Here is a 20,686-nt window from a genome sequence, read left to right as displayed (position 1 = left end):
TAGATGATGATAGATGATAGATGATGATAGATGATAGATGATGATAGATGATGATAGATGATAGATGATGATAGATGATGATAGATGATAGATGATGATAGATGATAGATGATGATAGATGATGATAGATGATAGATGATGATAGATGATAGTTGATAGATGAGATATGATGATAGATGAGAGATGATTGATGATAGATGATGATAGATGATAGTTGATAGATGAGAGATGATGATAGATGATAGATGATGATAGATGATAGATGATGATAGATGATGATAGATGATAGATGATGATAGATGATAGATGATGATAGATGATGATAGATGATAGATGATGATAGATGATAGTTGATAGATGAGATATGATGATAGATGAGAGATGATTGATGATAGATGATGATAGATGATAGTTGATAGATGAGAGATGATGATAGATGAGAGATGATTGATGATAGATGATGATAGATGATGATAGATGATAGTTGATAGATGATGATAGATAGATGAGAGATGATTAATGATGATAGATGATGATAGATGATGATAGATGATAGATGATGATAGAGGATAGATGATGATAGAGGATAGATGATGATAGATGATAGATGATGATAGATGATGATAGATGATGATAGATGATAGTTGATAGATGAGAGATGATGATAGATGAGAGATGATTGATGATAGATGATGATAGATGATGATAGATGATAGTTGATAGATGATGATAGATAGATGAGAGATGATTGATGATAATAGATGATGATAGATGATAGTTGATAGATGATAGATGATGATAGATGAGAGATGATTGATGATAGAGGATGATAGATGATGATAGATGATGAAAGATTATGATAGATGATAGTTGATAGATGATAGATGATGATAGATAAGAGATGATTAATGATAGAGGATGATAGATGATGATGGATGATAGATGATAGATGGACGACAAAGAGGATGATGGGAGAAGAGATACATAGGATTAAACAAAGAAACGAATAAAATAACCAAACAACCATTAGCACTTCACGGATAGGACACAGGGATATAAAGGGGGGAACATGAACCAGGAGCCCAAGCTGATATGAGACGCAGGGGAGCTGCGGTGACAGGGTGAAAGGTTGCGACCTCACCGTGTCGATGAGGACCACGGGCACGCTGCGGTTGTCGGGCGTCGGCAGCGGGCAGGCGGTCACCAGGGAGTGGTTGGCCGTCGGCGAGGTGTCCGTGGAGTTCACCATGGCTACCATGGCGACGCTGAGGTTGACGCGGAGACCGTAGACCACGGCGAATCCGAAGAACATCATAAAGGCCAGGGTGTAGCGGACCGAGCAGCATGGCGTCGGCGCTGGGGAGGGGGCGGGGCTAGTGGTTAGGGCGTCGGACGGTAGGAGTGAAGGTTCCGGGTTCGAACCCCGAGGTCTGCGTGTCTACCTGTGGGCGTACCTTGAGCAGGAAGCCCTGACTAATACCTGCTACTTTCATAAGACCTTAATCTAAATTAATGCTAACAATACCTTAACCGTATTTAAACGTCATTGTCAGACCGACCGTGCAAAAAGTGTTACATAGAGGACCAAAATTGCATTTCTCCAAAATTGCTATTAATATTTTTACCACACATCATAATAACATAATATTGCATAAAGACAACAATCGCCACAATAGCATGGTGCCTTGGATAACAGTGCCTGACATCTTACTCATCATACTACTATAAATAGTTCTGTTCAGGGTGGGGGTGTAGGTCAGGGTTAGGTAGAGTACTATCCAGGTTGGGAATGACTAAGACTCTGACGTAAACTGAGATGGTAACAGGTGATCCTAATGATCCTATGACTTGTTTACACTTAGGTGGTTAAGGGTTTTGGATGGTAGACATGGTGGAAGGCATGCACTTCCTACTTCAAATTCAGAAGGGACTTAACTAGGTGCTCGGACGCAAAGCAGCGTCAGTTAATATAACACTGGATCTCCTGTTCCTGGATATCTATGTTTGATCTATTTAGATATCTTGTACCTGTGACTTAACTTCTACCGAAGCAGCCAGACATTATGTCAGTTTAGTAGTGTGATTATTTGACTTATTATCTAAATGCTACTTACTAGATTATATATATATATATATCCATGCTCTATATCTCAATGCTATATCTAGATGCTACATGTCCACATGACCATCGTGTGACCACAGCAGACCGTCGAACAAGTCTTATTAGACTTTCAGTCAGCTCACGGCTGCCCGCAGAGGTGCTGCCCACATGGCTGGCCAGCGGCTACCACGCTTAAAATATAAACCACTGTCTTTGCAAATTGGAGCTCACTCATTTTGGAGCCTATTTTTCCATTAAGATATTGATTTAAAGAGTTTACCGAAAATTAAATATATACTAATAATATAATAAGTTATGGATAAATTAATTATGATTTTTGCTTTTGCAGTACAGTAGGCAACAAAATAGGGGCGAATAATAAGTAAGTGAATGAACGGGACATAAATCCTTCTTCCCTGAAGGCTTTAAATTGATTAAATGGGGCTGCCAGAATAAGGTAAAATAGAAAAGGAAGTGAAAGAAGCAGCCTCAACTAAAAAGCAATTTGTTATTATGATTTAAACAACAGCACTTGTTCCATGGAACTGTTGAGGCATGTTTTTTTATGGATGGATGAATGTGACATGCCGGCTTGACAGGGATAGGGCTGGGCGATATGGACCAAAACTCATATCTCGATATTTTTCGTTCTAATGGCGATATACGATATTATAACGATATTTTGAATAAAACGGGTAAAGTGTGTTGTTTTAACTACACGCCACAAGTATTCACCATCAACCATTTATTTAGGTTTAGTTTATCTTTTTTGCTCAACATAGCACAGCTGTGCTTTAACAACAGATGTGTAAGGGATAATGTATAGAACGCCGGTCATTATCGGGAAAATAAGCCCCGACAGGGCGACCAGGACACCGACGTGCAGTGGAGTTGTCTTGCTTCGCCCTGAAGGGGCTTATTTTCGATATTGACCGGCGACGTTCCATACATTATCCCGCTTATTACACGGATACTTGCCTAAGCGAAAAATAACTTCATGGTGTGTCTTTTTACAATTCATTTGTAACCAGCATTCGTAGTGTTGATCAGCAGAGAAATAGTCCGCCAAAGTTGTGACGTCGCTTAGAAACCAAAGACGCCGGGGCTGACAAGTTACCGGACTACTTGCGGAGTGATACCAAAGACGTCATTAGAGGCAAAAAAATCCTTTGTTTTCCTTGACAGCGGTCAATTATACTCATGATTATACTTAGCAATGGTGAATTATCAAATATAAATTCACCGCCGGAAGTTGTGAAGGGCCCATGCAAGTGAACGGAGCGTTCAACGGCATTGAGAAGAGCCGTGAAATAAAAAGCAATAGTGTTGCCTGTTTGAAACATACGGAACCCGCACAGGGGAGACGTTCCCTCCAGGGCCGATGCTATCGGGGGCAAAACCCTTCACTTTGACTGGCAGTGGGTCTGCTGATAGGTCGGAATATGGTTGGAATGAAGCGGCCACCGATTCTTGACAGGCTGGGTACTTTATTCTTACACACAACCGGACCTGTTCATTACTTCGCTAAACTGACACGCACGCTACCGCTCGCTCTCCTCGCTCGTACACTGACTCGCTGACGACACATACGTACACTGCCAGTGATATGCGTGCAATACTTTCTCGTGACCACGAGAATCCTTAAAAAGATTTTTTTTTTACCCCATGTCCCTTTACGCGTTCCGTACTCTCTACCACCATGTGTTTATTCAAAGTTAGTTGTGATGCGTAACGTGGGAAGGAGAACACTGCGTACATGTAAGGGGCGGGATTGAGCAACTGAACATGGCTTGTAGGCTCAGAGAGCAGCGGTCGGCCTTATAAAATAGCGCTCGCAAAGCAACATCAAAATAATATATAATATACCGGTATGGCGATATTGTCTCAACTACATATCTCTTTCAAAAATATACCGATATAAATTTTACTACCGATATATCGCCCAGCCCTAGACAGGGAGCTCATAATAATGAAGTTGGGGTTTGATGTGTGGAACGGTTGGCGTTGGGTGGGAGTGGAGTGCGGGAGACGTGCCCAGTGGCACCTTGATTACGATTATTCTCATCACATACCAGCTTCAATCTCAATCAGAGGTTCCTTATCGCCGGCCCCCTCGCTTTCCTCCGCCGGGGCGGCGTTGATGGAGTGTCCGTTCTGAAGCGCCATTGGCTGTCGATCCACACTGGAACCCCGAGAAACCAATCCGAGCCCAGCCCAGTTGGCCTATCTGACCGCGGCGTCCAGGGGATCAGAGAGAAGAGATAAGAAGGAACCGGGACACCCATCATGGACAAACACACTGACCAGTGGACCCGGTGTAACACATTGGGTGTGAACCTACACCGTCAATAGGAAGGCACGTAACAAGATCTCAGAAACTACTATGTTCTAAAAGTTTCACACCTCGCCCCCCGCCACACAGTTTATGTTGTAGAGATTGTGAATATAAGGCTTACTGTGGCTACTGATACATTCATAACGCTGAGATTTGAGATACCTTGGGGGCAGTGTTGTGGCTGAACGCGTTCATTGAAGATAGTTCATGAACTCGTTCATATTTTGGGCGAACGTGAACTGAACGTACTGTATTACTGCCTGATGAACGTTAATGTGAACTCGTTCATTCTGGTGTCTGTGAACGGCACGCTCACTTGGTTTAACTTCGTTCAATATGGGGGTTATTTGTTTATCAACACGGCGGATGCGCACGCAGATCGCCGTGTTATTTGACCGGTTGCCATGGTAATCCCTGAGAGGTTAATTTGCAGTTGCGGTGTTGCCAGTTTACTGTTACATTAAACTGTAATCAGAAAACGCGGTTATATGCTATAGACCCTATAGTATCTGTCGTATGAAGGCTGGGACGAATTTCAAATTATAAATATGTACACTTTATTTTTAAAGTACAGCCCGGCGCGATTCCCATTGAAACGAATGGCGCGGTGATTATTCTTCAAAACTAAGAGCTGTTAAATTGTGGAAAATGAATTAAACTGTAATCAGACAACACGGTTATATGCTATAGACCCTAGAGTATCTGTGGTATAAAGGCTGAGACGAATTTCGAATTATAAATATGTACAATCCATAACGTTAGCTCTCTGGCTCATAGCTCAGCGGACTAGAATACCTCATAGAATCATTGCTTTTTGGCCGGAAATGGAAAGGGGGGCTGTTTACGTTTGATTGTAGTCTTTTCGCTCGGTTCTCCATCTTATCAGTAGGGCTAGAACCGAGAGAAAAGACTACAACCAAACGTGAACACCCCCCCTTTCCGTTTCCGGCCAACGAGCATTGAGTCTTCCAACAGAAATCAATGGGATTTACAAAATGCGCTAAATGTGCAATAAAACACGATAGAGACTGTATTAAGCTACGATACTTGATTCAACCACTCTATTTCATCCTAGACAAACCTCAAAGGGGGCTCAATGTTCAAAATGCCGGAAAAAACGAATAGCTCACAGCAACATATTGAAAAAAAGAACTATGAACTAGTTCATTTTTTGGAACTGTGAACTTAGTTCAATTTTTTTAATTATGAACGTTTAACTGAACTAGATAATTTTAAAATTTGTGAACTGAACTTTGAACTAGTTCACGTAGAAAGTGAACTTTCCCAACACTGCTTGGGGGTCATGTGAGCAAATGGAGCTGACGTCACACACAGAGACGCGTGACTAGTAGACCTGGGTAATTATTATGAGCCAGATTGTGAAGTGAAAAGAAGATCACTAGAGAGCTAGTGATTTTTACATTTAAGTCGATCATTGCTGTCTCAGGGGAATCCCCCTGCAAGTGAGCTGGAGGGGAACAGGCTGGATTGCTAGAGCCCCCACTTGGTTAAACATAAACTCACGATATTAAGGAGTGAAAAACCGAGGATGAAGGTTTGAGGAAGCATGTGATTAATCTAAATCTGCAAACAGGCAACAATTCGCCCACACACCACAAGCCCTATCGCCTTACAAACATATTTGTAAGGCGTATCTCTCTCTCTCTCTCTCTCTCTCTCTCTCTCTCTCTCTCTCTCTCTCTCTCTCTCTCTCTCTCTCTCTCTCTGTTCCCCCTTCCTCTCTCTTGCTCTGAAAGAATGATACTGCTGTAAGTCTGCCCAAGTCAAAACTGAGTTAGCCTGCCCTAGCCTTGTATACATGCCAACAGGTGTAGGCAGAGAAGTGAAACATATGTGTTTAAATAAAGAAGCGGTGTGGTAAAAAAAAAAAAAAAAAAAGTCGTAAGGACTAGCCTACTACAAACATCTGCCTAGCTAGTTGCATTAGACTACTGGATACTGCCGATGAACAAAGTCAACCTTTATTGACTCAAGTGGTGATAAAGTTCGGCGTATGTGATTATTGAACATCTAAATAGGCCTAATATACATAGTTGTAATTAGCAATTTATTACTACAGTTGATCAACTTACTAAGTCATTCATAATCATGTGCACATACAGGGGCGGTCATCCGTGGAACAAACACTTATGAGCTATAACGGTGAAGGTACCTGTCCTAATGGTTATGCAGCGTAGATATTGATTTATTGCCAATAGTTGTTATGTTAGAACGCATTCACGACTACGTTAGACAGCCTGACATGTTATAACGTTATTATGATTAGTATTCTGTGCAAAACTTACTTTACAGAAGGTCTTCTCAGCCCAACACGGTTCGGAGGAAGGGTTTCTGTGCTCCGGTTTCTAAAAAAGGGGCTCATACACTACCATGTCAATAACATCAGCGACCGGCAAAACATGATTTGTGATTGTGAGTCTAGACGATTTGGATCACGCCTACGAGCGGGGAAAAACAAGTCACGTGAGCAAATCAGGTGCAAGCATAAGCAGATGTTTGTACGGCTACGTTGACGTCCATCCGGATGGCGAAACAGAGCGCCCTCTTCCTGCTCGTACTGCTTCCCTGAATAACGAAGTTGTTGTTTTCGAAATCTATTTTATATTTTATATTTACCACTACATATATTGGGTTATTTTTGCCCGGTCGGTTCTTTTGCGATTCCTTTATATCGTTTTATAAATATATAATTTTACTTTGACGTTTTGCAATCGTTGTTATGGAAACGGACTTGTATACAAGACGTCCGCTTGTTTTACTGAATCCAGCAAGCAGGAGACTTTAGTTCACGTTAAGTATCGTTTTCCTTTCATTGGTCTCCACCGTTGACTATCAAGGGTCGCAGCCATGGCCCATTACAGGGTAAGTTGCTGTAGTAAAGTACAAATAGTTGTTCAGGGTCTGCTTAGACATTGGTGGTAATGTGATAATGCTGTTATTTATGCCTGGTAATGTACCAAACATTTAATATTGTTATTTTAGTTGGATGCCAGTGTTCTATTTATAGACATTCATATTCTTTGTTTTTAGGCATCAGAATCAAAACGTGAACAATTCAGAAGGTACCTCGAAAAATCTGGGGTACTTGATGGCCTGACCAATGGTGAGTATGTAACATACGTGTTGTAACAGTATTCAGAAGATGCTGCGAGGCTTTCAACCATTACACTGTCAACATTATCATGATGATGTGTTCATTTGCTTCTTTTTCCACAGTGTTGGTGACACTTTATGAGGAGCCTGACAAACCAAACAATGCCTTGGAGTATCCTTTATGTGATCCTGTATTTGTTTCCGTCTGTTTTATAACTGTATATTAGGCAGGGTGACCAGACGTCCCTGGCTTGAGCTGGACATTTACCATGATAAGAAGAGGCAAAATTATATTTGAGATATTCTATATCGATATATAGACTGCCAAACCACAAATGTCCCCCTTTTTCAATTCAGAAATCTGGTCAGCTTATTATTAAGCCTACTTTCTATTCTGCGGCCTATGCTCAGATCCTTCAGAGAAGAAGGCAATTACAGAGTAAAATGTTTATATACCATACAATATTCCATATATGATCATTCAGTGTATACACCCCTTTAGCCTGGCTCCGGTCACAGTGGGAGCCAGACCTTTGAGTCCTTGACTGTGGTGTAGTTTCATAAAGCAGAACCTGGGGCCATCGGGTGAGGAGCCAGCTGACGTGGGGGGCATGCGAGAGGAGATGGCCGAGCTCCAGCAGAAATACGACCTGCTGCTCCAGGAGAACACGGAACTCAGACAGAAGGTGGGGAAATGAGAAGCCCACAGCTTCCCTGTGATTGCATGTCATAGTTAACCAAAACGTAGGTTTGGGGGGGGGAATCAGCTTCCAGGAATCCTACAGCCATAGTACTAATCACCCTAACCCCGACTAAACTATTCAGCCCCCCGCCGCAGGATAGTCTCAATTCAATTCAATTCAATTCAGTTATATTTGTATAGCCCTTAATCACCATTAGTCTCAAAGGGCTTAGCAGGCCAAATATTTATGGCGCCCCCCTTTACCCAAGTCCCCACAAGGTCAAGAAAAAACTCTTGAGAAGAAATGCATAGTAGGGGATCCCTTTTTCCAGAGTGCAATCGGTGCCATAATTGACATACAGGTAAATACATGCACATCATATTAAATTGATGATGTGGTGCTGGCCGGTTAACCATGAGGAGAGTCCAGGCATCCAGTCCAGCCACCGCAACATGCTAGAACAGAATAGTGAATTAGAACGGAAAAGTACATAGTGGGAATGTATACTGTATTAACAAAAGCACAAACAAACACAGAGTGGTCTTCACATCGCATCTGTGTCGTTTTCACACTCCTATGTTCCAAATGCAAGATTGTAGAGGTGCGTTTTGAGCTTTCCTTTGAATAGCTCCACAGAGTCAGCTTCCCGGGTCACCGGTGGCAGCCTATTCCATAGGAAGAGGGCTCGATAGGCAAACGCTCTCTGTCCAGCCGATTTCTTTTTAACCTTCGGCAGTGAAAGAAGGCCAGCTCGCGAAGACCGGAGGGACCGAGAAGGACTATAAGGAATATGGTGGTCTCGTGGTGAAAGGGTGAAAGGTTCTGGTTTTGACCCTGATGTCCGCAGTATACCTGTAGGCATCCCTGAGCAAGAGGCCCTATCCCCAAGATGTTCCTTAAAGGGGAGCCAAACCCACTCTGCGTTCAGGTGTTTTTCATTCTGGGGCGGGGCTGGCGTCTCTCCTGTGAACACCCCTTCAATTTAATGTCACTAAGCACAGGAAAAGTTTCTGGCATTGACACTTAAGTAATCAGCAGATAACCGGTTAGCATATCTGCCAATAACATACATGCACTGGGGGAGGGAGTCATCTAATGCAGACGGATCAATAAGTGGTGTTTGGGTTTTGGCTTTTCTTTAACGGCAGTCTAAACGACTTTCATTGTAAGCTAAATGGTAAATGTCTAAACAGTAATTGTTTACATCCTTTGGTTCTCAGCTTTTGCAGTATGAACCGAAGCCTGGGGAAGGAGCCTCTGAATAAAGAAGATTCACAGTTTTTAATAACAGTTGTATAGCAGCTTTGTGATTTGTTGTTTATAATTCACCGTTTTCCCTCGAGGGTGGAAGAGCCTTGTTAAGTAAAACCTCTGTGGATTTTGGGAGAGAGACCAAAAGAAAAAAGATGGTGGTTAATTGTACATCAAAATGACTTTTTTTGTTTGTCATTGACACCGTTGTGATAGAGTCCCCAGAACTGTGAAGTCACACAAGAGATTCACACCACCTGACCAGCCATGTGAAAACACTTTACGAACAAGGATTACATTCGATATTCAGATACTTTGGTACAATATTCATTCATTAATTCATTAAAAACAGGATAATGCAACATTTCTCCACAGAGTAATTATAAATAGCGGCCATCCTGAAGGCCAATATGGGAGGCCATATCAAAATGTTTGTTGACAACTGCATTACATGCAACCTCAGTATCCACATAAAGTTACAAAATCCAAATCAGCCCCTGTTCACTTCCTTTATTATTACATAATATTCTCATGAAGGGGTGCTGGTTTGACCTTCTACCAATTCAAGGCTAACAGAAATGAATCAAATTTCTCACAGTATAAAGGGTAGAACAACATTTTTTTGTGAGTTTGTTGTAAGGACTGTTTGTGATGTAGTACAACAACTACAGTACAACAGTACAAGCAATGTACCACACACGTTACCACACGAGACAAACAGAGAGGCAGGATTCATTGATTGACTTGTGGACTTGTTGTGATGTATTACATAACACTGATAACAGTAGATTAAAGCCTCAGGCCTTATCGACTTCATGCTCCAGTTTTCCAATGTTCTGGCTATTTTTAGAATACCCTGATGAACATTTAAACAGACCGGAATTGAATGCAACATGCAACGATGTTTAAACATGTGACATGTACTTCTGCTCGTTATTAAGCATGACCTAGTATTCAAGGCCTTTGGAGTGCCTGAAAGCTAAATGGGCTTCCTACATTTATGTGTGTTACTTTCTTCCTTTGAAAATATATTTGAGTCAAATTGATAGTTTTTTGGATACAGCTTATTATACAATATAAAAAATATATTACATTGTGCAAAATAAAGACTTCTTATTGAATTGGATTGGAACGGATGGATTGAAAATGGATGTGAAGTGTATAATCAATCCTTCATTACAGGCAATAGATCATTGACATCTTATTTTTCCATGGCTGCTGGTCGTAATAATTCAAGGCTACATGTAAGTAAAAAAATTGTCCGTGGGTGCTTCAAATGTCCTTTCTAAATAGACTGGTTGCATTGAAGCGTTAAATGGGATCCAAACCATCAATCCAATCCATGACAGGTGAGCAAGATATCTAAAGATAGTTTGAAAATCACAAAAACTCTAAATTGAATAAACACAGTTAGACAATCTAAACCTGTGAAAATTAGTAAAATAATCCGGCAGAGGTGATCAAATTTTGTCTTAACCCGCAAAAATAATACGGTAAGAAAACAACACATTCTCAAGAGATCCATGGAGTCCAAATGTCTGTGCCGTTTTGTTTGCCTGCTGTTGACTTCCTTGTATGCGGCTTAGTTCAGAGATTGCTGATTGACGACTGCGGCTGATTCATCTACAGCTGCAACATTCGTCTAGACAGCTGCTGCCTCTTGCCGCCTGTCCTAGACTCTAGGGAATGCTCTCATTCCATATTAAAGGACAGCCATAGAAAAGGAAAGGCCCAAATGAGTTCCACTGAGGTGGGGCCCTGGGGCTCCGTTGGGGTAGGGGATGGGGGGGTCGGCAGCTACACCTGCAGGTCAGTGGCGGCCCTCCTGCTGCTAGCGCTGCTAGCCCCCGAGGTGCGGCGGTTGGGGGAGGAGGCAGCGGGGCTGTTGCTCTCCCGGCTGTGCCGCGACGCCGAGCTCAGCTCTCCCACAGAGTCCGGGCTCTGGGACCGGCTCGGCCTCTTGGCCTCCGACTTGGCGACGGTCCGGGTGCGGGGCCCGCAGGAGGAGCCCCGGACTTTCCCGCGGACGTTCCCCGGGTACGAGTCCCCGCTGTCGGACACGTTGCCCTCCTGCACCGTGGAGCAGTTCCAGGGCGGGCTGGCGCGGCGGATCTTCCTCATGGGGTTCCCCGCCAGGATGGGGCACGAGGAGGTGTCTCTGACGGGGAGGGTGGGGTACTCGGAGCCCCCGCACTCCATGTCCCCGGGGAGGGCCGGCCCCCTGGCCAGCAGCCCGTCCGGCCGGGCCTTCTTGTCCGCGGGCGGGGAGCGCTGCTCGCCGCCCGTGTTGTTGGAGTTGCTGGTCTGCTCCGTGGACCGGGGCAACGCCGACACCGCCGCCTCGTTGCGGGTCCCCGGGCCCGGCTCCGCCCCCCCGCCGAGGTCCGGGGGGAGCGCGGGGACGAAGGCGGAGGAGGCGTTGAGGGGGGGGTAGGTCGGCCCGTTGCCCTGCTTCTCCAGCAGCAGCGTGTAGCCGCTGGGCGCGGTGGGGATGGTGGGCTTGAGGCCCGCCGAGGTGCCCGTGCACACCTGGTGCGCCGTCGAGTTCTTCTTGGACTTGCTGACGTAGTAGTCGTCCAGGTCGTCCTTGAGGTGGGGGTAGTAGTCCAGCAGGCCCTTCTTCAGCTTCCTGTAGCCCAGGTGCAGGATCTCCAGCACGCTGAGGAACAGCGAGATGCAGGCGATGGCCTGCATGAACATCATGAACACCGTCTTCTCGGTGGGCCGCGACACGAAGCAGTCCACCAGGTTGGGGCAGGGCTCCCGCTCGCACTTGAACAGCGGGTCCAGGCGGTGGCCGTAGAGCAGGTACTGGCCCGACATGAAGCCCACCTCCACCAGGGCGCGCGTCACGATGTGGGCCACGTAGGTGCGCAGCAGCGAGCCCCGCAGCGGCGCCTTGTTCAGCTTGCCCTGCTCCAGCTGCCTCATCTCCCGCTCGATGCGGCGCCGCGCCTCCACGTGCTCCGCCTCCACCGCCTCCAGCTCGCGCCGCAGCGCCGACTTCTTGCAGTGGCGCTCCTTCTCCAGGGCGCGCAGCTGGTAGATGGCGTGGCCCATGTAGACGAGGGACGGGGAGGACACGAAGATGACCTGCAGCACCCAGTAGCGGATCAGGGAGATGGGGAAGGCGCGGTCGTAGCACACGTTGCGGCAGCCGGGCTGGTCCGTGTTGCAGATGAAGTCGGACTGCTCGTCGTTCCACACGTCCTCCGCCGCCACGCCCAGCACCAGCATGCGGAAGATGAAGAGGATGGTGAGCCAGATCTTGCCCACCATGGTGGAGTGGATGTGGACCTCCTCCAAGATCCCGCCTAGGAAGTTCCAGTCTCCCATTTTTCACACAGATCTTGCTGGGGGCAGAATATCACTGTTGGGTTTAGTTGATTTTGATTTACTTTTGCCTGCTCTCCCTTTAACCAACGTTCTCGGCTGTCCCAGGTCTCATTGCGACTAGTTTCGTTCTTTGTCTTAGTTTTTAGGTTATAAGGCCGTATATCCCCAACGGCACAGATAGGAATACCATTATGATGACATTTTTTCAATGATTCCCCTACATCAAGAAAAGTGATATGCGATAGCAATTTCAAAAAAGATAAGGATTCAAATAACAAAGACATACCTCCTCTGAAGACAGTCAACTAACTTTACCCCATTTCTAATTTGCAGAATGTATTCAGTTGCTAACCAAGAAACATCAATGAAAGTTTAAAATAGGTACACGTACCGCTCATTTTGGATATGAAAATAAAAGGCCCTTCTGGCTGTAAATCCATGACAACCAAAGCCCTGGCACCCATTTAATCCATCGCTGTAATTTGTTGAAAAACTGATTTAGAAAAGATTATGAAGTCTGAAATATAAAATGATCAGTTGGTTCCAGGTTCCGTCCGTGCTGGAGCGGAGAACCGAATGATCCCTAGTCCTTTGCAACGCTTCAGTTGACCTACAGATGCCAACTCGCTAAATCAATGCTGTGTTCTTTTTCCATTCGCCCTCCAGGGGGGTGAACTGGATATCAGGGGGTTCATGGCGTGGGTGGTTCATCCCAGACAACAGAATGTACTACCAAATATGAAACCGTTTGTTGTCTATGCCCTCCATACAGACCCAGCCACATGACCCCTGTGACCCCTGTGATCTCTGAACTCATTGTGTGGAAGAACCATCTAGTCATTTAGCAGATGTTTAAATCCAAAGCAGCTTTAAGTCCTTTCGGATACATTAAGGAGCAGGTAGGAGGGGTTAGGGGTGTCTTGCACAAAGAAGTCTACAGGCCAGGTCACGTACATTGGGGAGTGAAGCCTGACTCCACGCATCATATCCCTGGGTTTCCCTGAAGTGATGGAAACCCATCCAGCTGTATAGACCCTATTTACCGGGGCGTCATTGTTGGGTTAACATAGGTGTCACTCATTCGTAGTTGTTTATGGGATACAGTCGATTTTCAGAGTGATTATTGAATGAAATAAGTACAGCCTTATAGCGTTTATGGGTTCAGCTCGTTCCACATAGAAATCCTCAATGGCAGACAAGGTCACCGTGACAGGCAACACGAATCAATCATTTTTTCAAACAGTGTAATTCCAATGAAGGCAAATTATCGGGCACATAGGAGATGGGCAGAGGAAAGAGTGTGTTTCTTATGTAATCCTTTGTTCCACACATCAGGCTTTATTCTTTAGTCTTGTAGAAACCCCAATGAACAAGGGTCAAACAACATGCTATGTTACGGCATCAATAATTTGATCAAAATGAAGGATCAAATGATGAAGTCAAACCAGAAAAATTAAGAGTCACTGTATGGGATGCTATCTGGTAGCACCTACAATTCTGTCCTTAATTTAATGGCAATTTTTTGTCAATATCACTTATTTCCAGGAGATAATGCCCAAATATTAGATAACAAACATCACATTTCATTCCTCGACAATCCTCTTTGATTTACGTTTTTCCATTTTTTGCAAAGCAGTGATAAATGGGGAACATCCATAATTAATTTAGACTTCTCATCGGTTGGCAGTGGTGTTACATTAACGTCAAATCAATTGCTATACATCTCGCCTATGAATATAGGGATCCGAAAGCTAGTGATGTGAAAGAACAGGAGTGCAGGAATTATTTTCCCTATTCAAGAATATGTATCCCAGCTGAGACCCCAGATCATCACTCCCTTAAGGCTGGGAGGAACTTATCGGGCTATACAGGCACTGCCATGATCAATAATCTATATTCTATAAACCTTTTTATTAATGTAAATTTATTTTATTTGGGATGTTAAAATAGTCCATGACTTTTGTGAGTAAATCTGCTTTAAAATATTGACCCCGAAACGGGTTAGTTTTGTTTGTTCCTAATAAACATGAAACCATAAGGATCGAGGTTCTGGGAGAGCAGAATGTTAACCAAAATGTGTAACCCCTCTCTTGAAGTGGAAGAAAGCCAGTCTAGTTAACAAATTAGTCATAACTTCTTTATTTCCGATTAAAGAAAAAGAAAACGCATAACAAGACGTTGTTTTTAACAGAAACAAACTGTATATAAAATGACACGTTCTTACAAAAAAAGTTAAACTTTTTAACCAGTATTGTTGGTTTCATATCGATAGACAAACACAAACTCAACTGCTACTGCAAGAACCACACATTATAGGTTATATATATTGTATAGCACTTTGGAACCAACCTGCATATAACAAAAAGGCAAAGGGAGGGACATTCCAACAGGTTCATTAATTTACAAAACACTACCGTGGAGAGCTACCAATACATCATACTCGAGAAACCCCCTCAAGACCGACAGATTTCTGGCCAGGGGAGAAAAAGACAAGTGCTCAATTTGAGAAAAACAATGGGCCCGAAAAAAACACCACAAATGTCGCCAACAAGCATGTCGGTGCGTGACAAAGATAATCCCTTTTAATGAAAAAGACAAAAGAAAAGATTGTGTGACACACATTCCAAGACGTTAACCTTCCCTGTACGTCCCGAAGGACCGCAAGGATCTGGGGGTGGGGGGGGGATTTGAACTAGTGTCCCCCCGATTTGCGGCCGGCCCACGACCTGGATCGGGAGCGCGACCGGGAGACGGAGCGGGACGGAGTGCGGGACCGCCGGCCCACGTCCCTCAGGTCGCGGCTGTCCCGCGGGTCACGTGGGTCTGGTGGGTGGCGGGACAGGGCGCCCTGGTAGCCCTCGTCTCTGGGGGTGGGGGACTTGGAGCGGGAGCGGCCCCTGGACTCCCTCCTGGGCCGCGGCTTGTATCTGGGGAGGAAGGAGGTGCGTGAGGACGGTTCTGTGGGAGCGGCCTTCTCCCTGAGGGGTTCCAACTCCCCCAACTCGGATGACGGAAAGGCCGGAAGACTTTCGGAATCGAATGAACCGGAAGACTCACCTCTCGTCATCCCTGCTTCGGCTCCTCCGCGCTGCGTACATTCGTCCGCGGGAACTATAAACGGAGACATAGAAAGAGGTCGTTCATTTCCCTCATCGTGGCCCTACAGCCACCGCAAACAAGACAACAAAAAAACAAAAGGCTTTCAATTGAACAGAACCCCATTTCTGCTCAACCAGAAGTAGATTTGCGGCATTGAACCACTGAATTACACACACACACACACACACACACACACACACACACACACACACACACACACACACACACTTTTGTATCATCTCTGCATCCATGATTCTGAATATACATGTCTGTTGAGAAATATATCGATCTATCGATCTATCCACCAACAGATGGTGGGACTCTGGGATTCTGGTCCACTCACTCCCGGGGGCTTTCTGGGCGACGGGGGCGCCGTTCGTGGGAGGGGCTCCGGGACCGGTAGCGCTCGTAGCTGCGGCTCCGCGACCGCCGGCGACGACCGCCGCGATCGGATTCGTCGTCGTACCGCGACGAGGAGCGGCCTGGCGAGCTCCTCTCCTTGGACTTCATCTGTCCCGGAGCTACCGCCAAAACACGGTTACTTCAAACTTGGGTCGGTGTTGTTATTGCAGTTCTGCATGAATATCGCTTTATAAAAAGGTGAAAAATTATACCACCAGGTATGAGTGTGTTTAGCCGTTACACGCTGTTATGAAAATCTTCCTCTTCTGACATCATAAGTGGGCGTGTCCACCTAGATGTGTGCTGGATAGATCAGTCTACCAGCCGACCCAGTGGACTGTAGCAAACGTTGCCCATCTATCCGTCACACATCTAGATGGACACGCCCACTTTTGATGTCAGAAGAGGCCGGGTTTTTTTATTTGACACACATTTAAACCAAAAATACGAAACCATAAATCAAAAGACTTCTTACTCTTCCTATCGCCCTGTGCGAACTGGATTTCGATCTGTCGACCACACACCCATTTCCGGTCGAGGCTGTGCAGAGCGTCTTCGGCATCACGGATGTCTTCGAATGTGCTAACTGCGGTTAAGGATTTTGTGCATTTTCTTAAGATACATTTCTAATACACATACATTTTTTGCGGAAAAACAGAACACAAAGCCCCAGGGGTTTTTTTCGGCCAATTACATGAGTGAGAGAGCATGATAGCAGGGAAACAGTTACTTTGGTCCAACATGTCAAACCGATAATTTTTCTATCTTGTCAAATTGCTTGAGGTTCTTGGGGAGGATACAAAAGGAATGAAGCTTGTTACCTTAACCAGCTTGAGCTTCATCTTGTTCTTTACACCGTTTACGACTTTCTGCTTTTCCTCTTTTACCTCTTTGCTTTCTCGCCAAATCTTTGCCACCATTTCGAATTCTTGGCTCCATGCACTTTACTTTTCCTCTTCATGCTTTAAAATCTTTGTATTTCAACCTCTTCCCCTTTCTATGCTTTGTCTTGGCGTTTTGATATCCTGCGGGTCTTTGTGACTTTGCTTTAGCGTTAATTCTACATTGGGTCTTTGTAACTTTGTGTGGCGACGGTGTCCACAACTGGATGCTTTTACTTTTTCTAAGGCAACAACAGAAAAATCCAGGTTAGATGTTCATAGAAATCACAGTAACATACATCAACACAATAGTATTATAGCTTACCATACACAAAGAAGTTCACAGAATGTTGATTTTTTTTTTTAAAGGTTTCAGAAAGGATATTGAATGTATGCAAATCCTCTTGGCAGACGTGTATAGTAGTCAAGTGGGACGTAGACGTCCACTACGGGCCCATAGCGGCCAAACTCACGGCGTAAATCCTCAGGCCTGAACACCATAGATACAAGTTTGACTCATCTGACAATGTGTAAGATGCGTTATGAGATGTGTACAACTTGGAATAGAGATCGGGGATTCAAACAGCGTCGGCGCTCTACATTGCATGAGCCTGGCCTGGAAACGACAACAACGATACAAGCGCATCTCGTCGTTATAGGTTCACCGTTTCTTGCCCAATGCAAACACTTGTTTGCTTCCTTTTTAGTTAATCAATCAGTTAAATGTCATGTTAACCTTAAACACATTGATTCGTAAGTTAGTGCAATGGCACAGTGGTTTGGTTTTGGTTAGAGATCTTATACACACAAACGCACGCACAGGCTAACTAAGTTAGCAAGAGCTAAGAGGAAATGTACTATCTGGCGGAATTAATACTTCAGGGTGCAATGGATTGCCGACTCACCTGGATTCATCAGAAATATTTCTGACGAAAAGTGACGTGTTCGGCGGCCTCATGTATCTAGCCATGTGTCAAAAGAGGGTTTGCTTGGAAATCGGGAGTCGTTCCTCAAACAAGCCGATTAGCATTGACAAGTCGACAGCGTTACTACTGCGCATGCGCGATCTCTCACCGAGTAGAACGATAGCGCCCTTCTGTTCAAGACTTTACCTTCAAATGTATTTTATTGACCCCTTTGCAACAGTTATTCCCACAGCAATTCTTAAAGAACCAAGACGCCAGTAACCTGCTACATTGAATAAATGAAAACTGATGAATGCTAAAGATTAGTAGTAAGTAATAATAATAATAAAAAAGACTTCATAGCTTTATCCCTTGATGACATCATATGTATGCCTATTGTGAAGCGTGGTTGTAGGGGGAACGAATCACCAAAAACAATAAATACCGGCACCTCACTGCACTGGAGTGCGAGATGTTTCTCTGATAATACAAATTGGCCTAAAATTAATTATATTTGTTTTATTATATTATATATATAATTATATTGTTTCCAGTTCATAATCCAGTCCCTTGCATATACCAACAGACGTGGAAAAATTAATACTGACAATATTTTCTCTTTTTTTGTTTTACCTTTCGCTTCCTATTAAGGAAACCCAATTTGGTTTTACCTAGTTATTACACGTAAATGGCTTTGACCGTGAGATCCCTCTTTGGTTTGAAATTATACTTCCCTATTTCACACCTAGGTAAGTGAGACCGTGAGAAGCCCACGTATAATCGTACCTGGCGACATCCTCTTTCTTGAATCTCATTATCTCCAGACTCCAGCCCCTTTTTAGCTGATGTAATGTATCTGTTATGTCTACGTCATCCCTTATTTGTACTGATTGTTACATTGAGTTCCCCTGCAGTATTTCCATATCCATCCTCGCTCTCTTCTGCCACCCTTACTAGATCCTCTCATTACCGTGAACACCATGAACATTTGCTTGAACCCACCAAAAAAAGCAACACCAGGGCCCTTTCCGTTAGTCTTGTCTAATCCCGTGAACAACCCCATCATCATGTGTATAGAAGAAAAGCATAAGAAAATAACTACAAATAAAAAGAAAAGAATAGTTTGACATAGCGAAACGGTATTAAAGACCGACAACTATTTTATTTGCTTCCAATCATTTAATGTCGTTTGAGGAAGGCTTTGGCGCTGTCTGGGGGCCATATTGGTAGTTGCCGAAGTTCATCAGACCCGCTTGCTTTTCCTGATAAGGCACGCGGAGCCAGCAGTCACCGTCTGCAGATAGGAAGAGATGCTTAAATCTGTAGATTACGCCTTCGCCATACTGTAATTGGACTTCTAAAAAACAAAACATTGATCCGTTGATCATTGAATGAATCAAAATTAACCCTACTTCCACCATGTCCTCTCCTTGGATCTCACGAACAGAGGTGAACTTCTCTGTTTCGAACACCAGCTTCCCCTCCTCTTCCCTGACTGTACACTGGTCATTCATTCATTCATTCATTCATTCATTCATTCATTCATTCATTCATCCATTCACAGATACATGAAGAACGATGAAAATATTGAAGATGGTTTTTCAGAAAGAGAATACAAAAAAATATAAAGAAATTGCTGTAAAGAGAGAAATATATCATACCTTTGTTTATACGAGAAATAAAAATGTAACAGTAGGCTATAGTTCAGGGTTGGTAGAATACTAATGCTTTATAAAGGCTGTACACCTCAAGAGGCAGGGAGGATCAGAACTGAGATGCTTTCATTATTTTGGCCATTTTTAAATTATTTCATCTTTATTAGTGTATTCCATTGGTCTAACTTTATTGATCTATATATATATATTTTTTTTGTATTGGTTTGCATTTATTAATTTTGCTGCTGTTACGATCCCCCCTTCTCGCCCCGGTGATCCATCCATAACTTCCTAGAAACGGACTATTGGACGTAGACCTACCTTGACCTTCCTCCCATCCATAGCGGTGATCTCAGTCTCCTTCCCCAGGCTGAAGGAGATGACGTTGGTGCGCATGGGCGTCTTCACCTCGATGGTGAAGTCAGGGCCGTTCTAATTTATGACGGTCACCGGCTTCACGTCCTTGGACATTTTGATCATCATCTCTGGTACAGCTTTCAAATAAAAGCAAACAAAAGTTAAACAACCATATCTGATCAAAGTTCAACAAAGATCGACCAACGGCGTTTCTTACACATTTCTTTCAGAAACCCTTCCAGATTGTCATCAAAATACACCTTCCAGGTTCCGTTGAAGTCCATGCTTGCTGATGGTTTGCTATACTGATTATCCTATGCAGCCTGTCGATCCTGTGTTGTCCATGTCGTTGCGGAGCCCTCGTACAAACAAACGCACGGAAGGTTGGCATGTTGGGTACTTCGAAGTCCCTGTTATTCATACACTAAATCCCCGGGGGGACCACGGCAGTACTTACTTTCCCCCTCGACTACTTGGCTACCCGTTCAGCTGTTGAAACAGGAGGAGTGGAGAAGAGACATAATGACTTGAGCATGACTATAACAAATGTTTTCACTTTCAAGCCGC

General features: G+C 44.2%; 5 protein-coding genes across 5 annotated transcripts in view; 1 reads left to right on the top strand and 4 right to left on the bottom strand.

Annotated features, from left to right (window-relative positions):
- The window catches only part of LOC307084770 (sialin), a 13,007-nt gene extending 6,134 nt beyond the window's left edge, over positions 1-6,873 (bottom strand). The window contains exons 1-3 of the mRNA XM_079749268.1: positions 6,743-6,873; positions 4,174-4,328; positions 1,142-1,356 (exon numbers count right to left, since the gene is read on the bottom strand). Coding sequence (XP_079605394.1) covers positions 1,142-1,356; positions 4,174-4,267 — 309 coding nt within the window. The 5' untranslated portion in view covers positions 4,268-4,328; positions 6,743-6,873. The remainder of the gene's footprint in view (positions 1-1,141; positions 1,357-4,173; positions 4,329-6,742) is intronic.
- Positions 6,874-6,981: 108 nt separating this feature from the next.
- mycbp (MYC binding protein) lies at positions 6,982-10,610 on the top strand. The gene is made up of 5 exons (XM_079749270.1): positions 6,982-7,319; positions 7,488-7,560; positions 7,674-7,722; positions 8,107-8,236; positions 9,454-10,610. The coding sequence occupies exons 1-5, from the start codon at positions 7,305-7,307 to the stop codon at positions 9,496-9,498; spliced, it is 312 nt and encodes a 103-aa protein (XP_079605396.1). The 5' UTR covers positions 6,982-7,304; the 3' UTR covers positions 9,499-10,610.
- A 139-nt stretch (positions 10,611-10,749) lies between these two features.
- On the bottom strand, positions 10,750-12,820 carry gja9b (gap junction protein alpha 9b; the record flags this gene model as incomplete). Its single annotated transcript, XM_079749269.1, has 1 exon — positions 10,750-12,820. One exon carries the CDS (start codon positions 12,818-12,820, stop codon positions 11,282-11,284), a length of 1,539 nt encoding a protein of 512 aa, XP_079605395.1. The 3' UTR covers positions 10,750-11,281.
- Positions 12,821-14,949: 2,129 nt separating this feature from the next.
- srsf10b (serine and arginine rich splicing factor 10b) lies at positions 14,950-18,248 on the bottom strand. Its single transcript, XM_079749284.1, has 6 exons — positions 18,108-18,248; positions 17,588-17,692; positions 16,797-16,900; positions 16,263-16,440; positions 15,878-15,931; positions 14,950-15,747 (listed from the first exon to the last, which is right to left on the bottom strand). Exons 1-6 carry the CDS (start codon positions 18,170-18,172, stop codon positions 15,513-15,515), a joined length of 741 nt encoding a protein of 246 aa, XP_079605410.1. The 5' UTR covers positions 18,173-18,248; the 3' UTR covers positions 14,950-15,512.
- Positions 18,249-19,311: 1,063 nt separating this feature from the next.
- fabp10b (fatty acid binding protein 10b, liver basic) lies at positions 19,312-20,403 on the bottom strand (the record flags this gene model as incomplete). The annotated part of the gene is given in 5 exon segments (XM_079748899.1): positions 19,312-19,401; positions 19,520-19,609; positions 20,084-20,194; positions 20,198-20,256; positions 20,337-20,403. Coding segments are annotated over 5 exon segments (378 nt in total). The 3' UTR covers positions 19,312-19,350.
- Positions 20,404-20,686: the final 283 nt, after the last annotated feature.

Source organism: Pollachius pollachius (genome assembly GCF_949987615.1).
Source record: "Pollachius pollachius genome assembly, chromosome: 13".
NCBI lineage: Eukaryota > Metazoa > Chordata > Actinopteri > Gadiformes > Gadidae > Pollachius > Pollachius pollachius.
The sequence above is the reverse complement of the archived record's forward strand: the minus strand, read 5'-3'. Positions and strand labels throughout refer to the sequence as shown.

Coding starts and splice junctions, on each gene's coding strand:
- mycbp (XM_079749270.1), top strand. Junction 7,561..7,673: donor ACTTGATGGCCTGACCAATG/GTGAGTATGTAA, acceptor CTTTTTCCACAG/TGTTGGTGACACTTTATGAG. Junction 7,723..8,106: donor AAACCAAACAATGCCTTGGA/GTATCCTTTATG, acceptor ACTGTGGTGTAG/TTTCATAAAGCAGAACCTGG.
- srsf10b (XM_079749284.1), bottom strand. CDS start 18,172: ATGGCTAGATACATGAGGCCGCCGAACACGTCACTTTTCGTCAGAAAT. Junction 17,693..18,107: donor AATATTTCTGATGAATCCAG/GTGAGTCGGCAA, acceptor TATGGTGTTCAG/GCCTGAGGATTTACGCCGTG. Junction 15,932..16,262: donor CGCCCAGAAAGCCCCCGGGA/GTGAGTGGACCA, acceptor CTCCGTTTATAG/TTCCCGCGGACGAATGTACG.